Source organism: Euprymna scolopes, chromosome 31 (assembly GCF_053919585.1).
Source record: "Euprymna scolopes isolate OS-2025 chromosome 31, ASM5391958v1, whole genome shotgun sequence".
Lineage (NCBI taxonomy): Eukaryota > Metazoa > Mollusca > Cephalopoda > Sepiida > Sepiolidae > Euprymna > Euprymna scolopes.
In genome coordinates this window covers 13860321-13885252 of record NC_136512.1, presented here as the reverse complement: position 1 = coordinate 13885252, position 24932 = coordinate 13860321, and the positions used below count along the sequence as shown (strand labels likewise).

General features: G+C 32.6%; 2 protein-coding genes across 2 annotated transcripts in view; one reads left to right on the top strand and one right to left on the bottom strand.

The window, feature by feature from the left end:
• The window catches only part of LOC145255630 (LON peptidase N-terminal domain and RING finger protein 3-like), a 73241-nt gene extending 70335 nt beyond the window's left edge, over nucleotides 1–2906 (top strand). The window contains exon 12 of the mRNA XM_080114157.1: nucleotides 2043–2906. Coding sequence (XP_079970283.1) covers nucleotides 2043–2329 — 287 coding nt within the window. The 3' untranslated portion in view covers nucleotides 2330–2906. The remainder of the gene's footprint in view (nucleotides 1–2042) is intronic.
• Nucleotides 2907–19492: 16586 nt separating this feature from the next.
• Nucleotides 19493–24932, bottom strand: part of LOC145255628 (synaptosomal-associated protein 29-like) — a 30195-nt gene continuing 24755 nt past the window's right edge. The window contains exons 2-3 of the mRNA XM_080114155.1: nucleotides 24200–24602; nucleotides 19493–20162 (exon numbers count right to left, since the gene is read on the bottom strand). Coding sequence (XP_079970281.1) covers nucleotides 19996–20162; nucleotides 24200–24602 — 570 coding nt within the window. The 3' untranslated portion in view covers nucleotides 19493–19995. The remainder of the gene's footprint in view (nucleotides 20163–24199; nucleotides 24603–24932) is intronic.

Sequence of the window (24932 nt, the reverse complement as noted above, 5' to 3'; positions counted from 1 at the left end):
TTGGAAGTAATTAACCAACTAAAGATTTATTTATCTTTTTAAAACAAAGCTGATTAGCAGTAGTTCGGCATAAGTTGACAATGTTATTTGGCTTTTGGGGTACTTGTACAGTTTAATCAAGACATTAAAAAAGTGAAAATGTCGAAAAACGGTTATATTGTACGTATCAGTTTTGAACTGAAGATCTCCGAAAAAATAAATTCACTTAATTTGATCGAGTAGTTTTTTTGTTTTTTTTTACAGCGGAAAGACGTTTTTATGACAGCACGTTGAAGGTAGCCATCTTTTTGAATTTTTGAACATGCAAGGGGAGAATACTCAAGTTAAAGCGCTGACACTGCCTCCCTATCTTTTCTTCGTAAAAATCGAACCTTTTGCTTGGTATCGTAACAAATCGTTTTTTCGCTGTAAAAAAACAACAACAAAAAAAAAACTATCAGGACATTTTTAGAAGTAAAATAGAAAAAAAAAAAAATAACATTTTTAAAAATGAAAATATTGTAAATAAATACAAAATGGCCGTTTTTTTTTTTGTTTGTTTGTTTTTTTTCCCCCGAGAAAAACGAACAAAAAACCGGTCATTTTATTTGTTTTTCTTTTTATTCATTATTTAATTATTAGAATACTTGGAGATGAATTATATATTTTATTTATTTATTTGTGGACGATTATCGTCATGTTTATATCGTTATAGTAGTTAAAGATGAGGATAATAGTCCGCAAATAAATAAATAAATTATTCTTTTTATTTGTTTGTGAATTTTTACCATTTTATTCTGGCGTCATTTTTAGCTAAATTCGTTATCTATAGTATAAGTGGAAAAGTGGGCGTGTGCTTTGTATGTCCAAAAAAGTCTTTTTTCGCTAGGCTTCTCGACAAGGTTACTATTTTGGAGAAGTTTCATAGATTATAGAATCTCAGATTAGATTCCCTAGATTATAGAATCCTTCATATCTGACAATTGCTATTCATTTGGGAACTGCCAGAGTTTTCCCTTTTTGAGGGGAGCTTGTTTTCCCCAACATCGTGGGGAAACAAGTACGGGGTAGAAGCTGAAAGCTTAACTGGCCTACAGCCAGACGTTCATTTCTGCGCCTACGTGATTCTTTACTTGACCCCAACTCATTCATTTCTTTTTCATCGCTAAATTTAAAGACTTTACACTTCCGCTAAACTCTCAGGTTTTCTTTTACTTTCTTTTCTGCCTTCGTGTCATGAGTTTGAGCCTGCCTGCCTACTAACACTTTTTTTTTTTTTTTCGCACAAACACCTGGGCAACGCCGAGCACCCCCGCTAGTGTTATATAAATCTTAGTTTCACTAGCAGTTTTAAAATCAAACATTTATTTCTATTTTCTATTTTGGTTGCTAATGATAAAAATGTTTCGATTTTTAATAATCGCATTCACACCAGTTCGCATTAGATCACCAAAGTTAGGCGACATGGAGCCTGGCCAGTACCATTTGGGAATGCTAGGCACTGCATGTCACTTTACCTTGATCATGCAAGTAGGGACCACTTGTGAATTTGATATTCCTTGTAAACTTTCTCCAATCTAGCTATTACTTTTTGAGGTGTAATTTTTATCTAAATTTGTTATTCTGATCTATAGATTTTAGTTTTACTGCTAGTCTAAAATCCATAAACGTTTATCATTTTTATCATTAGTACGAGAATAGAAAATGAAGTTTTCAAAAAACAAAATTTTTATTTTTTTAAGAATACATTTTTGGAATCAGAAATCAGCTCAGATTTTTCCGATACTTATGTCAATACCTCAAAAAGTCTTGATTCCAGGTAAGTATTCAAATGCAATGGAAAACTCAAATGTGATAAGGATAGAAAGAAAAACACAATTTTAAATTTATACGGATTTTGTATTGAGCATATAAATCTACATTGCATCGTTTTAAAAGATTTATCAAAATATCGATACTTTTGACAACCCTGGTTTATCCTCTTTTCTACCATTGCTAAAAATTTGTAATTTTTAAAAATTTCTATCCTTTATTTTTTTATTTTTATTTTTATTTTTTTGTAGATTTGTTAGAACTTGAGCAAGAAGTGTACCTGATGTGCAAACAATGGCTGAATTGCATCCTTGCGGAGAATTTGAGGAGAATCATTGATCACTACGGCCCTCTGCCGATTCCGGACGAGGCGGAACTTGACTCGCCCAATGGTCCGTCCTGGGTCTGGTGGATGATCACCATCTTGCCGATCGATAAAAAGCTGCAGGTCACCGCCATGTCTTTCACAAAGTTGCATCGACGGCTCCAATTCATTAAGACAGCCATTTTGACAATACAAAGCAAATTGTCGTCCTAAATGATGGTTGAAACAAACAAAAAAAGCTATCAACATTTTTTTTTTTTTGCTAAAGAGACAAAACAAAATATCATTAATACTATTCAACAACTTATAACACCATTGCTCGTACCTTCCTGCCCAAAACAATAAATAAAAAAAATAAAAAATAAATTAATATGAATGGGTAGAGAATTTTCTTATGCCTAGCGAGCAGATTCGTGTTGGTAAAACTCTTTCTGAAGATCTTCTTTCAACTAATGTTTACTAGAGGAGTCGAAAACGGAATTCAAGTAGTCTGCCACGGTTGAAGGGAAATCCGAAAGCTTCCGTTTTCGAGTCTTCTACTCATACGTAAAGGAGGGCGTGACTTCTTTTTACATTTGTGGATACAATTTGACCTCATTAATTAAAACTGGTATCATATTCATCGACCATTTACGAGATGAAATTCTGGGTGGCGGTTGAACACTTCCCAAGTGATCAGAGCGTCCTTTGCTTGGCAACGCTTTATCAGAGGAATATTATCGTCAGATCAAATTTGATACAAAACCATTTTATTGTGATAACAAAATAATAAATGTCTTAATTTTATTTATTTATGTTTTTATTTTTTATTTATTTATTTATTTTTTTTCAATTCTTTTTCCACGTGCATGACAATGGTTGCCAATGTAATTTTTTGAGAATTGTTTAGGCCATTTGGATTCTCTGAGATATATTATTATACTAGTGGGGTACCCGGCGTTGCCCGGGTGTTTGGAGGTGTGTGTTGGTGCGTTTTTTTTGGGTGTCGCTAAGAATAAGCGAAGTAAAAGAAAAACGAACGTTACGTGAAAAATAGCTTAAATAACACTGGTTCAATATTTAAATTTAAAAAATCGGGAAAAAAAAAAAAACATCTCACACCACGATTTGAACCCAAAATGTTTAGATAATGAACCAACTGAGCTAACGCGACGTACATGAAATTTGCTCGGTTTTTCAACTATTTAAAGTAAATCAGGTCACGACGTCATCTGACACATGCGTAGAATCGGTCATTGTCACGAGAGGACCGTTTTTTATTGACCCCCCCCCCCCTGTCGAAAATTATTGATTTCGGGGTGAAAAAGTTAACGTTTTTGGCCAATTTTTCGAGCAAAGGATGGAGCTTCGATGTGATACCGAGTTCGTGAATTTTCATTGCGTCTGTCGAAAGTTTTTAGCAGACATCAAAACAAACATACATACATACATTTTCGCTTTTATATATATAGATATATAATTTTTTTTTTTTTGTACTTGTACAGTTTAATCAAGACATTAAAAAATGAAAATATTTAAAAAAAGTTTAAATTGTACGTATCCGTTATGGAATGGAGTTCTCCGAAAAAAAAAAAAAAAAAAAATTTCACTTAATTTCATCAAGTAGAAAGGAAAGCTGATATTAAAGATGGGGAGGAAGTGCTGGCGCTTTACATTGATTTATCTCCCTGTAGCATATTAAAAAAATTCCAAGATGTCTAAAAAAAAAATTACTCTATCAAATTAAGTGAAAATTTTTTTTTTTTTTTTTTTTTTTTTTTTTTTTTGAGATCTTCAGTCCAAAACGGATACGTACAATATAGCCTTTTTTTTTCTTTTTTTTTTTTTCATGTCTTGATTAAACTGTACAAGTGCTTTTTTTTTTTTTTTTTTTTTTTTTTTTTTCAGCCTGGATTCCTATTACATCCATCGGGGTAATGTTTTGCATAAATTTGTTTTTATTGTTCCACTAGCAGGTCAGCTCAGCTTTGCTCGATCCCTATGTACTGTTCATAACCTTATGTGCATATAATATATATATATATATATACTTAAAGTTTGACTCATATCCAAGTATCTAAAATTTTAAAATGTTTAGACTAAAAATTGGCTGCGAGGTCAAATTTTTTAAAACTTTGATCCTAATTTTGACCCCTTAACATTTTTTTGGGGCTCAAATCAAGTTAAAAAGTTTGATCCATTCCAAGGAACCCATTTCTAAAATTTCAAGTGTTTAGACCCAAAATTGGCAGAGGGGTTTGGTAGAGTTTTCAATGGTCAAATCGTTGAACTTTGACGCCTTGACAGCCAAATTTCTAGCCAAAAACTGATTTAAAAGATTTTCCCACATCTTAATACCTCTTATGTCAAATCTCGAGTCTGTAGACTGAAAATTGACAGAGTAGTTTGGTAGGGAAATGTACACACTCACAGAGACAATTTCACTTTTATAGATATATAGGTTGTAACTAATTTATAAATCTATAAAAGTGAGAATGTGTGTGAGGACACTTCTCAACCTATATACTCAACAAATTTTTGATCTACAGCCTTGAAATTTGGTATATATAGTACTCGGACATATGGAAAATTTTTTAATCAGTTTTTATCTAGAAAAAAGGACTGCTAAGGGGTCAAAATCGAAAAATTTGTACTTGTTCATCGGACTTTTTATCTATTTGTCAATTGTTTCATGCGCGGTTGTGAAACATGGCTACTTCTTTGTTAAGAATAAGTAGGTTTTAAAACACTTTAAAGACTTGGCAAGCTGGTCTAATGGTTGTTGCACTTGACTCTCTGTCTTTAGGTTTTGGGTTCGATTTCAGCTAAGGGGGAAGAGGATCTTGGTGATATAAAAATCTCATCTTGGTTAGTTTCATGTTTAAACGTTTCTGCTAATTCAATTCTGTTAATTTGGCAAAAAAAAAAAAAAAATGAAACTTCACTTGCCATGTAAGTCGAGGGTGATAGAAATTTACATTGAAATTTTAGATTTATCAATTTGCAATTGTATTTTGAGTGTCTCATGTTTTTTTGTTTTTTGTTTTTTTTGTTTTTTTTTACAGTGATCACTTATCAAGGCCCGGAAGCCACTCAGGGATGAGGGTTATTGCAAGTACATTACGTTAGTGTGGAGATTTGATGAAGTGTTTACTTAAGGGGGCGGTTCATTAGGAATTTGTTAACGTTGGACTTGAAGACATCCAAGTTGTAGTCCGGTGGGAAGCAGGCAGATGGAACAGAGTTCCACAGGCATGCAGTTCTAAGAAAGAAGCTTTGTTCATGGAATGTTGGTGTAAAAAAAAAAAAAAAGGGAGGGCGGTCCGACCCAGCTGGCACATGCCATGGAGCAGCATTTTGAGGGAGTAAAAATAGAAAATAGAAAAAATTAAAATAAAAGGCTAACAAAAAATTTGAAATTTTATACCAAAATGAGTTTTTAAGCGCGAAATACTTTTTATGTGTGTAATACTGTTTTAAAACAGTTTTTTCAAATAACTACTTCGAGGACTTTCTGGAGTTTTAACGGTTAAGGGATTATCAACAGCCAACAGAGGGTGGGAGGCCAAATCTTACAACCACTCCAAGTGGCAAAAATAGTTGCTACGCCACTGTTGTATAACCTCAAGCTGTATGCGAGCTCAAATGCCGACTCTTGCAAGTTGTATATAACTTCTCCAAAAGATACTGGAATGAAGTTTGGACAAATGTGGTAAGTGCTCCATCAAAGGTCCAACTAGAAAATATGAAGATAGTGTCATCAAGTACCTAGAACAGCAGGAGCAATACAAATATCTTTGCATAGAAGAAAACTATTCCATTCAGGATGCCAAGATGAGAGAAAAGATTGGAAGTGAATATATTCATCATATCTATCTATCTATCTATATAATTATGAAACTCAAATGACCTTGTAATGGGTGTTGTAACCCAACATCCGGTTTACGACTTCCGGTTGTGCATGCGTACAGAAACAAATAATCAACGCGACAATAAAACATTGTTTTACTGTGTACGTTTTCAGCGTCTCAATTGTTTTTTTTTTTTTTTTTTTTTTTTTTTTTTTTTTTCGCGTTGAAATTATCCAAATGAACAATTGTTAATACTTGCATTTTTTAAATTTTTTTATTTTATTTTTTTTTTTACATTGTTCATTTACGTATTACCTTTAAGTTATTTTAACGCAATGTTTTTACAAATACATCTACTTTAACCCATTGACAACTATAAGAGCATTTTACAACGGCAATTTATCCACCACCTTCATTTTTTTTTAAATTTATTCTCCATTTTTTTAATACACTTTTCTTAAAAAAACATTCATACATTTTCTACACTGCCAACATAAATAAATAACCTCCCAATTTTTTTTTTAATTTGCATTACAAATAAATAATGACCGACAATAAAACATATTTTTTTCTGTGTACGTTTTCAGCGTCCCAATTATTATTTTTTTTTTTTTTGCGTTTAAATTAAGATATATCAAAATTTTAATTTAACTTTAAGTATTATGGTGCACTATAAGTATGGCAAACCACTTATAAATTAATGACTATAAGTTTTTTTTTTTTTTTTTTTTTTTTTTTTTTCAAAAATAAACAATTATAAACAGAACGATTCATAGAAATCTATCTATATTCTTTTTTCATTTTAATATACTTTTATAGAAATGTTTCTGTTATGTCACAAAAAACTATTTTCTTTACGTCGCAAGTGTCACACTCGTAGATTAATTCCAGAGCTAATATAACATACTGACCCAACAGGTCACGGGTAGTCCAGTATATATATATAAAAGGCAAAACAGCGGCGCATATTTTGTATGCCCAAGAAAGGCTTTTTTTCGAGGGGGGGGGTATTATTTTTTAGAACTTTTTATATACTACCTAGATTATAATATCTGAGTTGCGAATGGACATCATCTTTACATTTATTTTGATCGACTTTAATAAAATTCCCTCTATTCTGTCCTTTCGCATCTTTTTTGTATAAACAAAGCGAAGTAAGCCGCCTGACTTTCCTGCCAGGAATGTCTTGAAAGCAATTAACTTTGATCAATAATCCTTCATATCAGACAATTGCTATTATAAAATTCCGTCCTTTCACATGTTTGTGTTTTCCGTATAAATAAAGCGAGCACTTCTTGAAAGCAATTAGCTTTGATCGATGTTGGGAAAACCCTTCATATCAAACAATTGTTATTTGAGATTTCCCCCCCTTTTTTTTTTTTTTTTTTTGTGGGTGGGGGGGGGGGCTTGGTTTCCCCAACATCGTGGGTTAACAAATAAATGAAACGGGGCTGGGGGAGCTTAACTGTCCTTCAGCCGACGTACATTTCTGCACCTGCGTGATTCTTAACTTTTTGACTGACCTCGATAAATTTGAATGCTTTTCACTTCTACTGGCGTCATATGATGCCAGGTTTTCTTTCACTTTCTTCTCCGCTTTCGCATCACGGGTTCGAGTCTGCCTACATACTATCACTTTTTTTTTCTTTTACACCTTCAAACACCTGGGTAACGCCAGACATCCCTGCTAGTGTTTAAAGAAAATCTATAAAACAGAGCTTCCAAACAAAATCAAGCTAACTGCTATTAACCAACTAGATATGCATACGATAACATACAGTTTTGGCCAGAAAAGAACATAAACAAGCTAGACACTAAAACAAGCAAAACGTTGACACGGAACAGCATAACATACAAGACCGGTGTCTACCAAGAAGAATGGAGGCATGGGTCTCTCAGAAATTTACCATCAACATCATGCCAGTATTGTGAGCCCTGACCAATATATGATGAGCTCCAAAAATCAAATCTCAAGTTTGTATATCAACATCACGAAACAAGAGCCAGCAGAATAACCTCCATGGCAAAATTGGCCAAACATTTTGGAAAAAACTGTCTTACAAATGGGACAAAATCAGAAAACAAGTCTGCTACGGAAATAGCCCAAAGAGTCGCCAAATATACACCAAGAACTTCCATTGCAAAAAACTGGAAGAATGGGCCAACCGCTAGCCTGTTAAGTATTTTCTGGGTGAATTTACCCAGGGTTCTATAGATAAAAAAAGCTCCATAGATTGGCTAAAAAAAAAAAAAAAAAAAAAAAAGATCGCTTCTCTATGATCAGAAGAGGATTATAATGGCTGCCGAGTGCTCAAGATCAAGGATTGATGATCAATGCTTTTAGAAAGATGAGTGGTCTCGGCAATGACAAGTGCAACTTCTGCCACACAGAAGTAGAGAGTGTAAGCCACACAGAAGTAGAGTGTGTAAGCCACCTGACAACCAACTGTAAGATTCTACTGGGGAATGGCTACTATACGTCCCGACACAATAGTGTGAAAACATCTCTACTGGAAGATTTGTAAGAAGGTTGAATATTGAATGCAGCAGCAAGTTCTGGGAGCATACACCAGAAAAAACAGTTGGAAGTAAGTCATGCACCATCCACTGTGACTATGACTATGCAATTCCAACAGCTACTTTCCTAGAAAAGGGAACTATTAGACCTGACTTAGTGCTATGGCATAAGAAGGAGAAAGAAGCAACCTTAGAAGTCAGTGTCTCCAAAAGGCTGTTATAAGACAATTGAGATGAAAGAGGCTGTGACGGGAGTCATTGATATGCTTACACAAGAGAACTTCTATAGGGGCTTTCCAGTTGTTGGAATGGTGCAACAAGTGCATTGCAGCCGGAGGAGATTACTTAGAAGGAGACTAGAGATCCATGTATGTACTATCAATAAAAGTGCCCATACGAAAAAGTCTAGAAAGTTATTACAAATAAGACGGAATCAGAGCACAAGTCTGCTATGGAAATAACCCAAAGAGTCACCAAAGATATTCCAAGATATACCATTGCAAAAACTGGGATAATGAACTAACCAACAGCATGCCAAGTAATTTCTGGATGAATTAATCCAGGAGTATAAACTGGAAGAATGAGCCAACCAACAATGTGTCAAGTATTTTCTGTACGAATTTACTCGGGACTAGATAGATAAAGAAAGCTCTATAAACTGGCTAAAAAGAGGATCGGTTCACTGTGATCAGGAGAGGATTATAATGGTTGGCCAAGATCAAGTCCAAGGATTGATGACGAGGACAATAGCATATTCTTTTCATTGTTTTGACTCTCGAGTGTGTATCCGTTGATATTTTATATGCTTATATAAATAGAGTGATGTGGTTCTCGGTTGATTAACTGTGTCACTGTATCGGATATATACTAGAGTCAAAACAATGAAAAGAATATGCTGTTGTCACAACCCTATTGATAAGTTATGCTTTTAAGATTGGGTGGTTTCAACAATGACAATCGTAGGCTCTACCACACGGAGGTGGAGAGTATGAACCATCTGACATCCAGCTGTGAGGTTCTGCTGTGAAATGTGACTTAATGTGTTATATTCGCATATCCCTCTTTATTTACATGATAAACCAGAAAATCAGCAGCAGCTTTGACAGTCAATAATGGCGGCACTAAGACAAAGATGTTCGTCGAGTTAATACAAATGAACTCAATAAAAAGTTAGTCGCCCAGGATCACAGCGGATCTGCAGCATGGGATAATTATCGGCTCCATCGGATTCCCCTCCTCGCCCGACGTTAAACCCACTTTCACGCACGCATCATCCATCAATTTCTCCACGTGGAAACACCAACAGCGAGAATTGACATTTTCACTTCTTATTTCATCACAATTTCATATTAGCGCCTGACTTTTCTCTCCAAACATTAACTTTACGATAAAAATCTTCTTTCCTGAACATTCTCACATTGAACTTTGAACACTTTGTTGGTTTTGCTTTCTCGTTAAGTTTGTTTTTATAAATAAACGATTGAAAAATCAGTCATTCAAAATTTAAATACATATTGTTTGTCCGGTTCCTTCTCGCCACCATATGCTTATTCATAATATAACAATGGAGTGTGTGAATATTTCCACCGGACCATCTGTAAAAGGTTCACAATACTAAATGTTCTGAGAACATCTATATATATAAAAGGCAAAAGGGCGGCGCATGTTTTTGTATGTGCAAGAAAAGCTTTTTTTTTGGGGGGGGGGTTATTGAGAGGGTTATTATTTTGGAGGACTTTTTATATACTCCCTAGATTATAATATGTATGATTTGCGAATGGACATCATCTTTACATTTATTTTGATCGACTTCTATAAAATTCCCTCTTCCATTCTTTCGCGTTTGTTCATCTTTTTTGTATAAATAAAGCAAAACTAAATCGAAACAAAAGAAACCGCTTCTCAGCCTTCGTGACCGGGACATCTAGAAGGCAATTCGCTTTGATCAATGTGGGGAAAACCCTTCATATCAGACAATTACTATCTATTTGGACACTGCTAGAGTTCCCACTTTTTATGGGGAGCTGGTTCCCCTCCCCCCACATTATAAACGACCTTGGGAGGAAACAAATAGATACTACGATAGAAAGCGGAAAGCTTAACTGGCCCCAGGCCAGGTTTAAAAGTCATTTTCATTTCTGCGTCGACTTCTATAAATTCACTGTCTTCTTTGGCATAATGGTTAGCGAGGATAACTAATTATCGTACGTTTTTGAGTTCGATCCTACTTCTCTATCTTTTTATAAAAATTTTTTTATTTCGTCATTGTGCCAATATCCTCTACCTGGGCAAAAGTTAATTACCAACTCTTTTTTTTTCATGTTCTTTTTCTTCCTTCACGATACGGGTTCGAGCCTGCCTGCTTACTACCACTTTTTTTTTTTTTTTTTTTGCTCAACCCACACCTCCAAACACCCGGGCACCTCCGCTAGTCTATTATATAAATCTCGCTTGTCTGTTTAAATATATGTATGTATGTTTGTATGTCTACCTAAAACTTTCGACAGAGGTAACGGATTTTCACGAGATCAGTATTGTTTTGAAGCTCGGCCCTTTGGACGAATTAATGTTTTTGGCCAATTTTTCGATATTTGTATTGAAAAATTGGCCAAAAACATTAATTCCTTCACCCTCAACTGGGAACTTTTCTACAGGGACGGGGGGTCGCTTTTTTGACAATATTTTCGAAAGTCATCCCCTAAACCTACGTCACTTACGTTTTTTTTTTTTTTGTTGCTCTACACACACACACCTCCGAACACCCCGGCTAGTATACCAGAAAGAACAGTTGGAAATAAGTTGTGCATCATCGACTATGACTATGTAATTCCTACAGTTACATACTCTAAAATCAAAGCTATTAAACTTAAGATAGTGACATAAGACAAGAGAGAAAGAAGCTGCCTTAATGGAGATTAGTGGTGCTAGGTTAGATGGAGCTGAGGGAGGGATATGGCAAAGTACCAGGGTCTTATGTGCGACATTAAAAGAAACTGGAAAGTACATCACACAGACTTTTCTTTTTCTTTACTTTTAATTGCTGCCATAAGTGCCAATCTGAATAAGTTCCATATTTTTATTTTCCTAATGAAAAAAGAAAAATCAAAAAAGAAAAGAAAATTGCGTAAAAATTTTCAAATATTCATTAACAAATAATGTGTATTGCTTGGATTATTCAGACTTCTATTCTCATCTTGGATGTTATTTTCACGTTTTGCCCGATATAACCTCCAACCTTCTCTAAGTGCATCTTGTAGAACTCTAAAATTTCTATGTTGAACTTGGGAATTTGTACAGAATTAGTTAATCTATAAAGATTTCTTGCTTTTAGTTTAAATTTTGCCTGCACTGAGAATTGAACCTTTGACCCCCAAAAGAATGTCATTTCGAACTGATTTAACTCAGCACTTTTATCCATTGCACCATGGTTTCTTGTGGATTAGAGTTTAACAAGATGCAACTGGTGAAATTTGGAGGTTACGTCAATTGGCACATTATGAAATAAAATCAGAACAGCAATCCGAATGATAAAAATTATCCTCACTTAAAATATATATATGTGTGTGTGTGTGTGTGTGTGTGTGTTTAAAAATAAACATAAAACAAACAAAAAAAGTTGCGTCATTTCTTTTATTTTTCTAATATAAAATAAAATTAAAATAAAATTTTTGGAATAATTAAATAAATTTAAACTTTTTTTTTTATTTTTAATTACTCTCCCACCCCTTAAAAAAAACCTTTTTTTTCTCGTCTTTACATAACTACTTGGACCTCAATTTATTTTACCTAAAAAAAAAAAAAAAAAATGTATAAAAGATAACGTAAACAAGTAAAAATCTTTTTGTAGTTAAAAATAATAACTAAATAATAGTTTACTAAAATATTAAAGATACACAATTTAAAAAGAATTAAAAGCAAAAAAATTAACAGAAAACTTAAAATAAATGAATACTGCCAATGTACAAAATGATGTTTGAAAACAAACACGCTCGATATTCATATGGGATCCCTTAATAATCCTTGCAGTTAACAAGAAAAAGACTGAGAGGGAGAGAGAAAAAAAGAAGACTGATAAAAATTAAAAAACAATTTTGCAAAGCTGTATAAAAAAAAGAAGTAAAGCAACAAAAGGTGAGCGAACCAATAGAAAGCAGAAAAAAAAAAAAAAAAAAAAAAAACTCCTGCTGCTAATATATTCATTATGACAATTAGAATAAAATAACCGAAGAACTCTCATCTATTTGTTCAAACTAACAGTCTACTGTTCTGCACACGTCTCCCTACACTGTCCAAATTCAAACTTAGTCTTAGATCTGATGATTCCAGAGTGTCTAATATTCATTGTTTGTATCATTCTCGTATATACATTTATTATTTCAACAGGAATATTATCAACACTAAAATTATACAAACCAAGAACAGTGAAATTTGTATGGAATCCTGATTTTATATATATATATATATATATATTAGAATTTTCAGAATATGAGAAGATAGAATTATTTCCACAGTCAAACAACGTCGCAGCTCACACAAGCCATGCAAGCCCACAAACAGGAAATCCAAGACTCGAGTTTTGCCCTCATTATTTGTTCTGGTTTATTAGCATGAATGGCTTGTGTGAGCTTCGACACATTAGTTGACTATAAAAGTTTATATTTATATATATATATATATATATATATATCTTTGAAGTTTTTAACCTTTAAATCTATACCAAAATAAATATATTTTTTATCATTTGTTAGAAAACCATCTAGTCAGTAAGTCATTTAATCACCTGCAATCACTGCATCAACTCGCTCTCGAATTTACTATAATACCAATAATTTATTTTTCAAGGGATCATCAGTTGTTTACCATGAAACACTGTTTCAGGGATTTAAAAACAAAACAGTATATTACATCATGGCTCCACAGCAGTGTTGATCAAACACCACCACCCTTAATCTTAGGAAGAAGACATGTTACAAACATTTGATCCAATTTCCTATTCTTAATTGCAATTACTAACCTTTTCATACTATAAAAATGAATTTCTTACCTGTGCGATTCATCAATTTCCACATTTAAAATGGATACATTTTTTTATTTATCAGTCTTATTTTATATATATATACATATATATATATTATAAGATAAAATTAAAAGCCAAGAACAATGCGAGATTTTTTTTTTATATAGAGTAAAATTAAATGCAAACAAAAGAAATAAATTTCTTTTTTTTTGTTGTTTGTTTTTTCTTTTTCACACAAATTTTAACTCTAAACAACAGTAATTTTTTTTTTTCTGTTGTATTCAATGGTGTTGTAAATCTCAATATATTTCAGAAGAGTGTGTCTTCCGCTGTCTTCTCTTGAAAATGGACTAATAAGTCTGAAATATAGAGATTTACAACACCATTGAATACAACAGAAAAAAAAAAATTACTGTTGTTTAGAGTTAAAATTTGTGTGAAAAAGAAAAAACAAACAACAACAAAAAAAAAGAAATTTATTTCTTTTGTTTGCATTTAATTTTACTCTATAAAAAAAAAAAATCTCGCATTGTTCTTGGCTTTTAATTTTATCTTATAATTTTCTTCAACAATGCTTCAAGCAAACTACAACCTACTTATATATATATATATATATATAAATTTTACTTTGACTAATATATATCTATACAGCACAATCACGTTGATACACTGGTTCTTGCCAGATCACCGAAGTTAAGCAATGATGAGCCTGGCCAGTACCAGATGGGCGACTGTTTGGGAAGGCCAGGCGTTGCATGTACCACGCTGAATTGTAAAAATTTCCAGATTGGTATTTGGGGGTGCATTAATTAACTAGGAGAGATGCATCCCCAGTTTTCATCAAAATATGCATCTAGAAAAAGGAAACTGATGTAAAAACCTGAGGAAGTCATCTGCACTGACAAAGGTTAGCAGTCATACCAAAAAGTGTGATTGGTTCTACATACAGCCTTCATCACTATAAACAAATCATTTGAGTGGATTTCCAAACAACCTGTTGTGGCGGGACCTCATATGTCGAAATCTATGGAAATCTATTTAAGTTTATATATATATATATATATATTATATATATATTTCTTGTTGATATTTTTAAACGATAAATACGGTTAAGTATCGCCTTCGCCTCGAAGCTCGTTTTTTACTTAGAAAATCACTCTTATTTTATTTGGATGTAGATAAACATGGTCAAACTATCCTGATGAGAGACAGTACCCTTGAAACATGCATATCGATAGATTACGGTTTTAAAAATAATCAAAACACAAAAATTATAAATATATATATATATGTTCAAATGTATTGAACTAAAAATATAATAAATTTTCAAAAGTGCTCAATACATATGTAGAGCTATTATAAGTGAAATTATGTAAAGATCAGAAAAATCTAAAGTGGATTAATCTGGTTCGACAATGTTACTTGTTTCTTCAGGGCTTCAAGTCTAACTTTATTCATATTTGTTTTAGATAGTTAAATTTTTTGTATAGGTTTGTGATACTATGGACTCTCCCTCTCCCCTCTGAGAATGTTCAGGAAATGATGCAGAAAAAAAGGGGGAAATGATAAAGGGAGGGAGATAATGGAGGGAGCAAGAATCTATTGAACTTCCTAGACTGAACGGCGCCCTGACAATCAGGTGCTATCTTTTTTGGTGATCAAACGGTGATAGAGAGATGGATGTACCTATTTACTATGCCTCCCCACGGGACAGAGTTAGACACCAGGGTCGTTTTTTAATGTGGAGAAAAGGTACAAAAATAAAAATTGTCTCAGTCGTGAAGGATTTCTCCTCCACCGAAAGAGAACAAGAAATAGAAGTGCAGCATCTGAAGAACAGATACTACACTTTGATCTTGTCCCGAAGGCCAAGTAGTATGGATATAGTCCATTCTGAGAAAAAATCTAGGGATCAATTAGGTTTTAAAGACCCCTGCTTTGACAAATAGGGAAAACATTTCATTTGTTTATTTAAAAAAAAAAAAAAAAATTTTGTAAATAAAAGATAAAAAAATAAAAATGAAAAAAAAATATTTAATAACCCGCCATTTTTTTCTCTCAAAATAAATTTTTCACTATATTAGAACTCTATTTGTTTTTTTATTACAAGTTAAACAAAACAGAACCACTTAGGTTTCTTATTAATCTGTTTACAGTGTTCGTAGGTTAACCAGAAGAAGTGTAGACCTGGATTTGTCACTTTCACGGTCATTTATTTCTGGGATCTGGAAGGCATTATTGATTCAAATGTTCAGGAACCAGAGCAGATGTGGACCAGTCAAAGTTTGGCCCTGAAGAGATCACCAACAGAGTCCAAAATTTATTCTCAGTGTTAGGGGTCTTTTTCCTCAACAGCAATATCATAACACACACACACGACTTACACCAATAATTTGTCATGTGTTGGGTTTTATTGTAGCGTGACCCTGAATGTTGCTGATCGAGCTACAGGTTGAGCTTTGGATGATTACGTTCCACTCGAGTTGCGGAGAATGTAAACAGATCAGATTTTATAAGATCATAAATGTTGATTTAAATTTACTTTTGGAAAAGTTCTTCTTCTTTATGCCAAATTATGATCTCCACAAAAGAGGTCTCAATTTTCATTTCAATAGAAGAAAGGCGGAACTCTGTCCATGTTTCCGCTCCATGGAACAGCTTACGAGAGGAAGCTGTCACAAGGTCTAGTATAGACAGGTTTAAAGTCGCCCTTGATAAACACATTTCTTTTTTTTCATTTTTTTTTTTAGTGAGAACTGGTTAGTTTGGAAAGGAAAGGACAAGCAGTACAATGATTGAAAAAAAAAAAAAAAAAAAAAATTAATATTCTTAACAGTAGAAATAGAATTCAATTGCAAGTTATATATATATATATATATATATGAGAGAGAGAGAGAGAGAGAGAGACCCCCCCCAAAAAAAAACAAACAAAATCTTTCATTGATCATAAAAAATTAGAAAGCTCCCACCCCCTCTAAAAATAAAAAAAAGGAACATTTACATGATGTACGTATCCGTGACAGTAAAAAAATATCCTACACTAAAAATCACGCAAATCAATCAAGTATTTTTATAATTTATAAAAGAAAAATCATTTTAAAGTGAGTTTCAGTTTTTCTAATGCCTCCTACCCTCAGCATGTTAAGAATGGCTTTCTAAGATCTCGATTTGGAGTTATCTCCCTTGTTCCTTCAATCTGTTTTGAAAATAATGTCACTTGTAGTTAGCCATAAAATTTAACCTTTTTTTATTATTTAAGAATAAAATTACTTGATTAATTTATGTGATTTTTGGTGTGTGATATTTTCTTTCTATCACTGTTACATACATCATAAAGATTTTTTTTTTCATGAGGAAATTCTGGACAAGCATCAAAATAATAAGAAAAAACAAACTTAAAATACCACAGTTACCCATCTACATATTGGCCAGTCTTAATATTGCTTAACTTCAAGGATTATAGAAAATCAGTAGTTTTTTTTTTTTTTTTTTAATAAACTCATCTCAGGAACGCATGTTCTGTCACTGATGAATATTGAAAAGAAAAATTTAAAAAAATTTTTCAAGAAAAAAAAAAAATTGATATATTTGATCGTTTCAAACAAAAACGACAAAACGATGTTGCTTAAATTGAATTTTCTGAAACATTTCCAGAAATAAATTAAATTTAAAAAAAAATTAATCTTTAAAAATTAAATTCTTAATTCAACCCAAATTTAGCAAGAATGCTAATTTAAGTTTAAGTCGTTGAAATGGTGGCATGAATCAGCATTTCATAATAATCTCGCCATAAAAAAAATTAAAAAAAAAAAAACAAAACAAAAAAAAGTTTTTTTTTATGGTTTTCAGCAAAAACAGTTTGAAGATTGTAACATCCGGTGATTCAGAAAGTGGAATGGTGGGGAGATTCTTTAGATGTTTTTAAATTTTTAAGTTTAGGAAAATAAATTATTAGAAGAATGATTGAAGAGGAGAAAAAGAGAAAAAAAAAAAGAAAAAGTTAAAAAAAAAGAGAAAGAGTGAAAAAGGAGAGAAAAGGTGAAAAAAGAAAGAAAAAGAATGAAAAAAATAAAAAGAAAGAAAAAGAATGAAAAAAATAAAAAGAAAGAAAAAGAATGAAAAAAATAAAAAGAAAGAAAAAGAATGAAAAAAATAAAAAGAAAGAAAAAGAATGAAAAAAATAAAAAGAAAGAAAAAGAATGAAAAAAATAAAAAGAAAGAAAAAGAATGAAAAAAATAAAAAGAAAGAAAAAGAATGAAAAAAATAAAAAGAAAGAAAAAGTAGTAAAAAATGAATAAATACAACATGGTAGCCTTCAAATCTAATGTAAACAAATTCCAGTTCGGTTGTCCTCATAAATAATCAAATTCCACCCAATTTACATCATTAATGATTACTTCACTACCACCTTACATTCATTAACCTTTATCCTCGAGCGGCCTTCGAGCCTTGACCCCCCCCCCCCAGTAGCACAAACTATTAAAAAGACAGAATGAAAAAACAAAAATTCAAATATTTTTTCAAATGCTTCATACAAAAAGAAATAGACCAAGTAAAGAAGACACAGATTGGCGAACATTTCAAGTGACACCGGTTGTTTGACCTTGACATTGCCGGTGGTTGTTTGTAAACACGTCAAATAGCAGACATGGTCGAATGTTCATGAGCAAGATTTTTTAAAATATATTTACAAAATTTTTAAGATTTAAAAGAAAAAAATATACATTTACAAAACATTTTTTTTTAATATTAAATATTTACAAAACTTTTAAGGATTAAAAAAAACTTTTTTCTATTTACACAAAACTTTTTTAATGTAACAAAACAAACGTATTTAAACAAAATATATTTAGATAAATGGGTGCCTTTCTGAATGCATTTTTTTTCTTTTTAAATATATTCACACAACTTTTTTAATAAAATTAATAATAATTATAATAAAAATAAACAAATAAAAAGAAAGAGCTTTATTAATTACAAAACATTAACTGAGAATTTCGGACGCTAAAACTGACTTGTATTTAATTTGCCCTTGTGGAGAAGTAAGCAAATAGCAAGTTTTTTTTTAATAAAAACAAAAGTTATAAAGATTTATATCTTGTGATACTACATTTCATCTTTATAAAAAGAAAAGTCATAAAAAGACGTGAATAAAATAATATATTTCTAAATCTCGATTGTTTATACTTGTTGCTTGTACTTGTGATTTTATTATGCATACAAATTGCCTTGGTCTAGAAGGATTTCTCCTTCACTGACCACCGACATACATCGCACTTTCAATAATACTGAATTGTATTAAAAACGCACACAGAAACACACACATACACACACACACTGTGCATAAAAATCAATCTTGGTCGCAAAAACCCGCAAAACATTTGCAAACATCCGAACAAGTCAGTTATTTTTTGTTTCTTCCATTAAAAAATTTGTTTCAAATAATGTTATTTAAAAATTTTTCATTTTTTTCAATTCTCAGTTATATCGGTTTTAAATGTTTTGTGATTAATGTAGCTCATTCTTTTTATTTATTTATATCATAATTATAATTATTATTAGTTTTATTAAAAAGTTCTGTAAATATATTTAAAAAAAAAAAAAAAAGCACTCAGAAAGACACCCATTTATTTACATATATTTTGTTTAAATACGTTCGTTTTGTTACTTACATTAACAAGTTTTATGTAAATAGAAAAAAAGTTTCTTTTAATCCTTAAAAGTTTTGTAAATATTTAATATTAAAAAAAAAAAACGTTTTGTAAATGTATATTTTTTCTTTTAAATCTTAAAAATTTTGTAAATATATTTTTTAAAAATCTTGCTCGCGAACATTCGACCATGTCTGCTATTTGACGTGTTTACAAACAACCACCGGCAATGTCAAGGTCGAACAACCGGTGTCACTTGAAATGTTTGTTTGCCAATCTTCGTCTTCTGCTACAGCGTATCTAATCTTTACTTGGTCCGAAATATTTTTATGAGGCTCCCATGTATTTTTAAATGAAATATTTATTTTATTTTTGCAGTCTGGCTTTTAAATAGGATTGTAGCTTTCTTTCGTTTTACCTTAATGTAAAAACAATCTGACAAACCAAAGAAAATGAGAGAGAGTGAAAGAGAGTGAAAGAGAGGGAGAGAGAAAGAAAGAGGGAGAGAGAGAAAGAGAGAGGGAGAGAGAGAAAGAGAGAGAAAGAGAGAGGGAGAGAGAAAGAGAGAGGGAGAGAGAAAGAGAGAGGGAGAGAGAAAGAGAGAGAAAGAGAGAGGGAGGAGGGGGTGAGTAAACTGAAGATGAAAGAGCGTGTGAGAGAGGGGGGGGGGAGAAATAAACAATGTAAGAGTGAACCAAACGTAAGGAATGATGTTCACCCAATTTTTGTTGTTCTTTTAACAAGTCACCACCAGCACCATCATCGTCATCATCAACAACAGTATTTCTATCATCATCATCAACAACAGTATTTCTATCATTCTTGAAAGCTACATTTTTTTTTTAATTTTATTAATTTTTTTTTTATTTCCGTAAGATTCCTCGCAATTGTTTATTTTGATCTTGAATGAGGTTGTCTGCAATATCGACTTTGTTATTAATGCGGTCAAGTTGGAGATTCTGTTCTTCTATTTCGTTGCCCATTTCCATTGCCAGACCTTTCAAACGAGACAGTCCACCCGCCATCATATCTGTAAAGGTGACGAAAATAAATGACATGAAATTAAACAAACGAAATAAAATAAATTACTAAAATAAATAAAATAAACAAACAAAATAAATTTAAAACAATTAAATAAATTAAAAAACAATAAAAAATAAATGAAATAAAAATAAATAAAATTGAATTTAAAAAATTACATATATAAAAATATAATAAATTAAAAAATAAAGTAAATAAATGAGTAAAATAAACAATAAATGAATAAAATAAAAATATGAATAAAAAATATAAATGAATAAAATAATAAATAAAAAATAAATAAAAAATGAATGCAAATAAAAATCAATGGAAATAAAAATGAGTAAAATAAAAAATAAAATAATAAAAAATGAATAAAAATAAATAAATGAATAAAATAATAAAAAATAAATAAATGAATAAAAAATATAAATATAAATAAATAAATGAATAAAAAATATAAATATAAATAAATAAATGAATGAATACAAAAAAATTAATAAAAATGATAATTACTCAAAGATTCCGGTAAAAAAAACAAATTTTCAACATTTTGTTTCTTGTTTGTGCATTATAAGACGAAGACATAAAAAATATTTGAAATCCATCATCCATGATGCAAAATACACCCATTCTCTTCGTCATGCAAGGTATTACTTTCTGCCGGGTGGGGGTCAATCCTTGAACCTATATTATTTTTAATTTTCATAAATGATCTCCCTGATGCAATCGTATCTGAGATAAGTGTATTTGCAGGTAACGCACCATGATCTATATTTGACACAAGAGCAAATCAGACACACATTAACGGCAATGACTGAATTCTTAGAAAATGATTTTCAGTCTGTAATTGAAAAGGCCATAAATGGATGGTGACATTTAATGCTACGAAGGCAACGCTCTTTTTTTTTTTTCCTTTTTTTTTTTTATTTTTTTTAACCATTATAAGAAAACTTTCCAGTCACTGACTGAGATGGCTGATAACATCCTCAAAACTGATATCAAACCTACCTGCGATCCATAGATCTATGGTGTTTACTGCTAGTCTCGGGACTGACTGCCTATAACTATTGTGGCCACTGTGAACTATCGTGTGTGGTTTGTGTTCATCCAGGGTTATATAAAAGGAGCTGGCTCAACCCATCCTGGGTTAATGCTGTCAAAATCTAAGAATCGGCTACACCCTGTACTACAATAGTATCACCACGGTAACAATACTTTTCAGTTGTTTTGCCGTTCAGACACACTTTCTCCATATTTGAATTTTCATCCATCATTGTCTTACACTTCTTGCACAAAAACTTTTTCTCAATCGACCAGTAATTATTGTATAACCAATGCTTACAAATACCATAAACAAACTTCCTGTCTATGAACTGAGAAAGTCTTGTGTTGAGGCAGAATTTACCCCGGATCAGTTAAGCTGGCTTCTTCCAATGATATTTTTTGGGGGTGGGGGGTATTCAGATGCAACTCACTTCTTCATCTTAAGCTGGCCCCTTACAATGAATTCATCGCATCTCCCACGAAAGCTGACCAAGCTCGGCAATATATCACCAATGCTAATATTATCGACAGCCAGTCACGGTTCCAATGGCAAACACCATAGATTGTAAGACCCAGAATCAATTTACTATTTTGCTTAACTGTTCTGAGCAATGTTTTAAGCTGACCGTTGTATCGTTTCTTCCAGCCTCGAGGAGATCTGAAGAGATCGCTTTGTTGACGCTTAAAAGGGAGGTGATGTGGCACTGCGCTCGGACCACCGTGTTCAGCAGGAGGTGCTGCCAGGGTACACTAAGGATGCAACGCTGACAGAGATGATTAGAAACTTCTAGTCTACAAAGATTAGCAGCTCTCATCGGGCAGGGCTCACAAACTGAGCAATGAAGCGAAATGTGAACAGGTAAAGCAAAAAAGGATGTAACAACAAAAAAAATGGGATGTAACAAAAAAAAAAAAAAATTGATGTAACACCAAATAAATGTTACTAAAAGCAAGATAAGTTACCTAGTCAGATAATCTTTTAGTGTTTTAACTTATTTTAAAACGTTTTTAGTGGCTTTACTAATTATACACAGCTAATCTATAATATAAATCTCACCTGTCTGTTTAAATGTATGTATGTTTGTATGTATGTCTAAAACTTTCGACAGAGGTGATGGATTTTCATGAGATCGGTATCGTTTTGAAGCTCAACCCTTCAGACGACAAATATCAAAAAACTGACCAAAAACATTAATTCCTTCACCCTCAACTGGGCACTTTTCTACAGGGAAGGGTTCACTTTTTTTCGAAAGACTAGCCTTAATTTAAACCTTTGCCACTTCCTGTTTGGCGATGGATGCAACAGCAAAGACGTCACTTTTTTTTTCACATTCTTTTCCTCCTTCGCAGTAGTTTAGAGCCTGCCTGCCTACTACCACTTTTTTTTTTCTCAACACATGCACCTTCAAACATCCGGGCAACACCAGGCACCCAGGCTAGTATTTGATAAAGCACAGCAACTTCTCCTGCAGAAGAATCCTAAACACTCATATGCAGTTCCATTCATGCAAATTAATAATTGCTCAGAAACTGCATGAGCGCGATTGAAAAGATCACATGCCAAAATGTGGAAGATATTTCTGCCGCACCCTTATTATACAAAATGCTGATACTATCGACAGCCAGTCACGGTTCCGATGGACAAACACCATAGATTATCGGACCCAGAATCAATTCAGTATCTTGCTTAACCGTTCTGAGCCATGTTTTAAGCTGCTCTCATCGAGCAGGACTCACAAACTGAGCAAAGAAGCAAAATGTGAATAGGCAAATAGACTGGGAAGATCGGATGTCAAATGTGGGAGATATTTCTGCCGCACCCAGTATATACAAAAAGACTAAAATTTTAATAGTTTAAAATATCCCTGGGATCCCTAATCCAATAAATTTAAAGTATTAGCATTGAAATGATAATTAAACAAAGGGTTTCAGTTAAATTATCGAAAAACAAAATTTCCTACAAAAATTGTGTAAGTGTTAGAATGGAGACATTTTCTGTGTGTGTGTATATATATATATATGTGAAACGGCACTAACCCTAATCGGGTTTAACTGGCTTCCGCCAAAGGAGGAAATTCCATGGGAGCATGAAATTCACAAACGGTCCCCAGTCGCATGTATATCCCCGTTAGGTGAGGTGACGATGTTAGGTTTTTGCAACACTTGCAGGGAGGTGTTGACGTCCTCTTACATACAGCGCCTGGAATTCCCAAATTGGTCACCCATTTTAGTAATGAATAGGCTCAATGTTACTTAACTTTGGTGATCTGATGAGAACCGGTGTGTCGACATGATTATGCCATGCTTGTGTAGATTAGTAATCTTTTAAGCCAACACCTTTCAGGTGAAAACATTACACGCTTACAGATCATGTTAAAATTAGTATAAATTCCAAAATTTACGAAAGTGATCCAGCAGAACGATAATTACAAGTTCAACTAGAATTTATCGAATTATCGATTTATCGTATGTTTTAATGTGGAGGAGTTGTGCGACCAATTCAGTATGATAAACTGACTTATCTCCCTTGACTTAAATGAAGGGGGAAGGGTTCGCCATTTTAAATGCTGAATATCAGAATGTAACTGTGGATGATTTTTTGTTTAAAAATACATCAAGCACATCTGCTGGATCAGTTTCCGTAACTTTTGGATTTTATACTAATTTCGACATGTCACATAAGTACCTAATAATGTTTTCACCTGAAATGTGTTGGTTTAAAAGATTACCAATCTACACAAGCACGTTAATATTATCTTGACAGTTCTCCCTCTGGAGCAAGCCAGAGTGAATGGCATGCGTTTGTGTATGTTTTTTTGTTTTTTTTTACATGGGTGTCACCACTTATCAAGGCCCAGAGGCCACTCGAGGATAAGGGTTAATAGGAATACATTAGTCATTGTGATTTTAGCATAGTAAACAGTGGGAATTTTGTAACTTGGATTACTTAGGGGGACGATTCAATTAGAACTTGTTCACATTGGACTGATGATCGCTTACCTAAATTTTGTTCCATTTTTGCTTCTTGTTGGCTGTTAGTCACCCTCCGTATATATTCCGATCTTTGCACATCGGGTCTACGACTCCCAGCCAGAAACTTGCTATCTAAATCTGTCGGAGCTGCAGAATCATCTCGTAGGCCACTGTAATCGACACTTGGATTCTGCGGGCGTTCCCGTTCTACTCTGCTAACAGTCTCCTTCAGTTGACTCTGGCGGAGAGATGGCTGGGTAGCAGCATCTGTGGAGGCTGGTTTGTCCCCACCCCGACTAAAGTAGTTCCGGATGCCACCAAATACACTTTTTATACTGTTGATGTGCTTCTGGGCAGAGTTCGACATGGTAGTGATCTCATCAGTTCTTCGTTCAATATTGTCCAGTTGGTCGCCCTGAACAAGCAATTCCTGTTTAAGAGAAAAAAAATTAAAAAATGAACAAGCAATTCCAGTTTAAGAGAAAAAAAAACAAATATAAATTAAAATCGAACAAATAATTCCTGTTTAAGAGAAAAAAAAAAAAAACGAACACGAAATATATGTTTAAGAGAAAAAAAAAAAAAAATGAACACAAAATATATGTTTAAGAGAGAAAAAAAAAAAATGAACACAAAATATATGTTTAAGAGAAAAAACAAAATTAAATTAAAAATGAACAAGCAATTCCAGTTTAAGAGGAAAACAAAAGTAAATTAAAATGGAACAAATAATTTCTGTTTAAAATAAAAAAATAAAAAA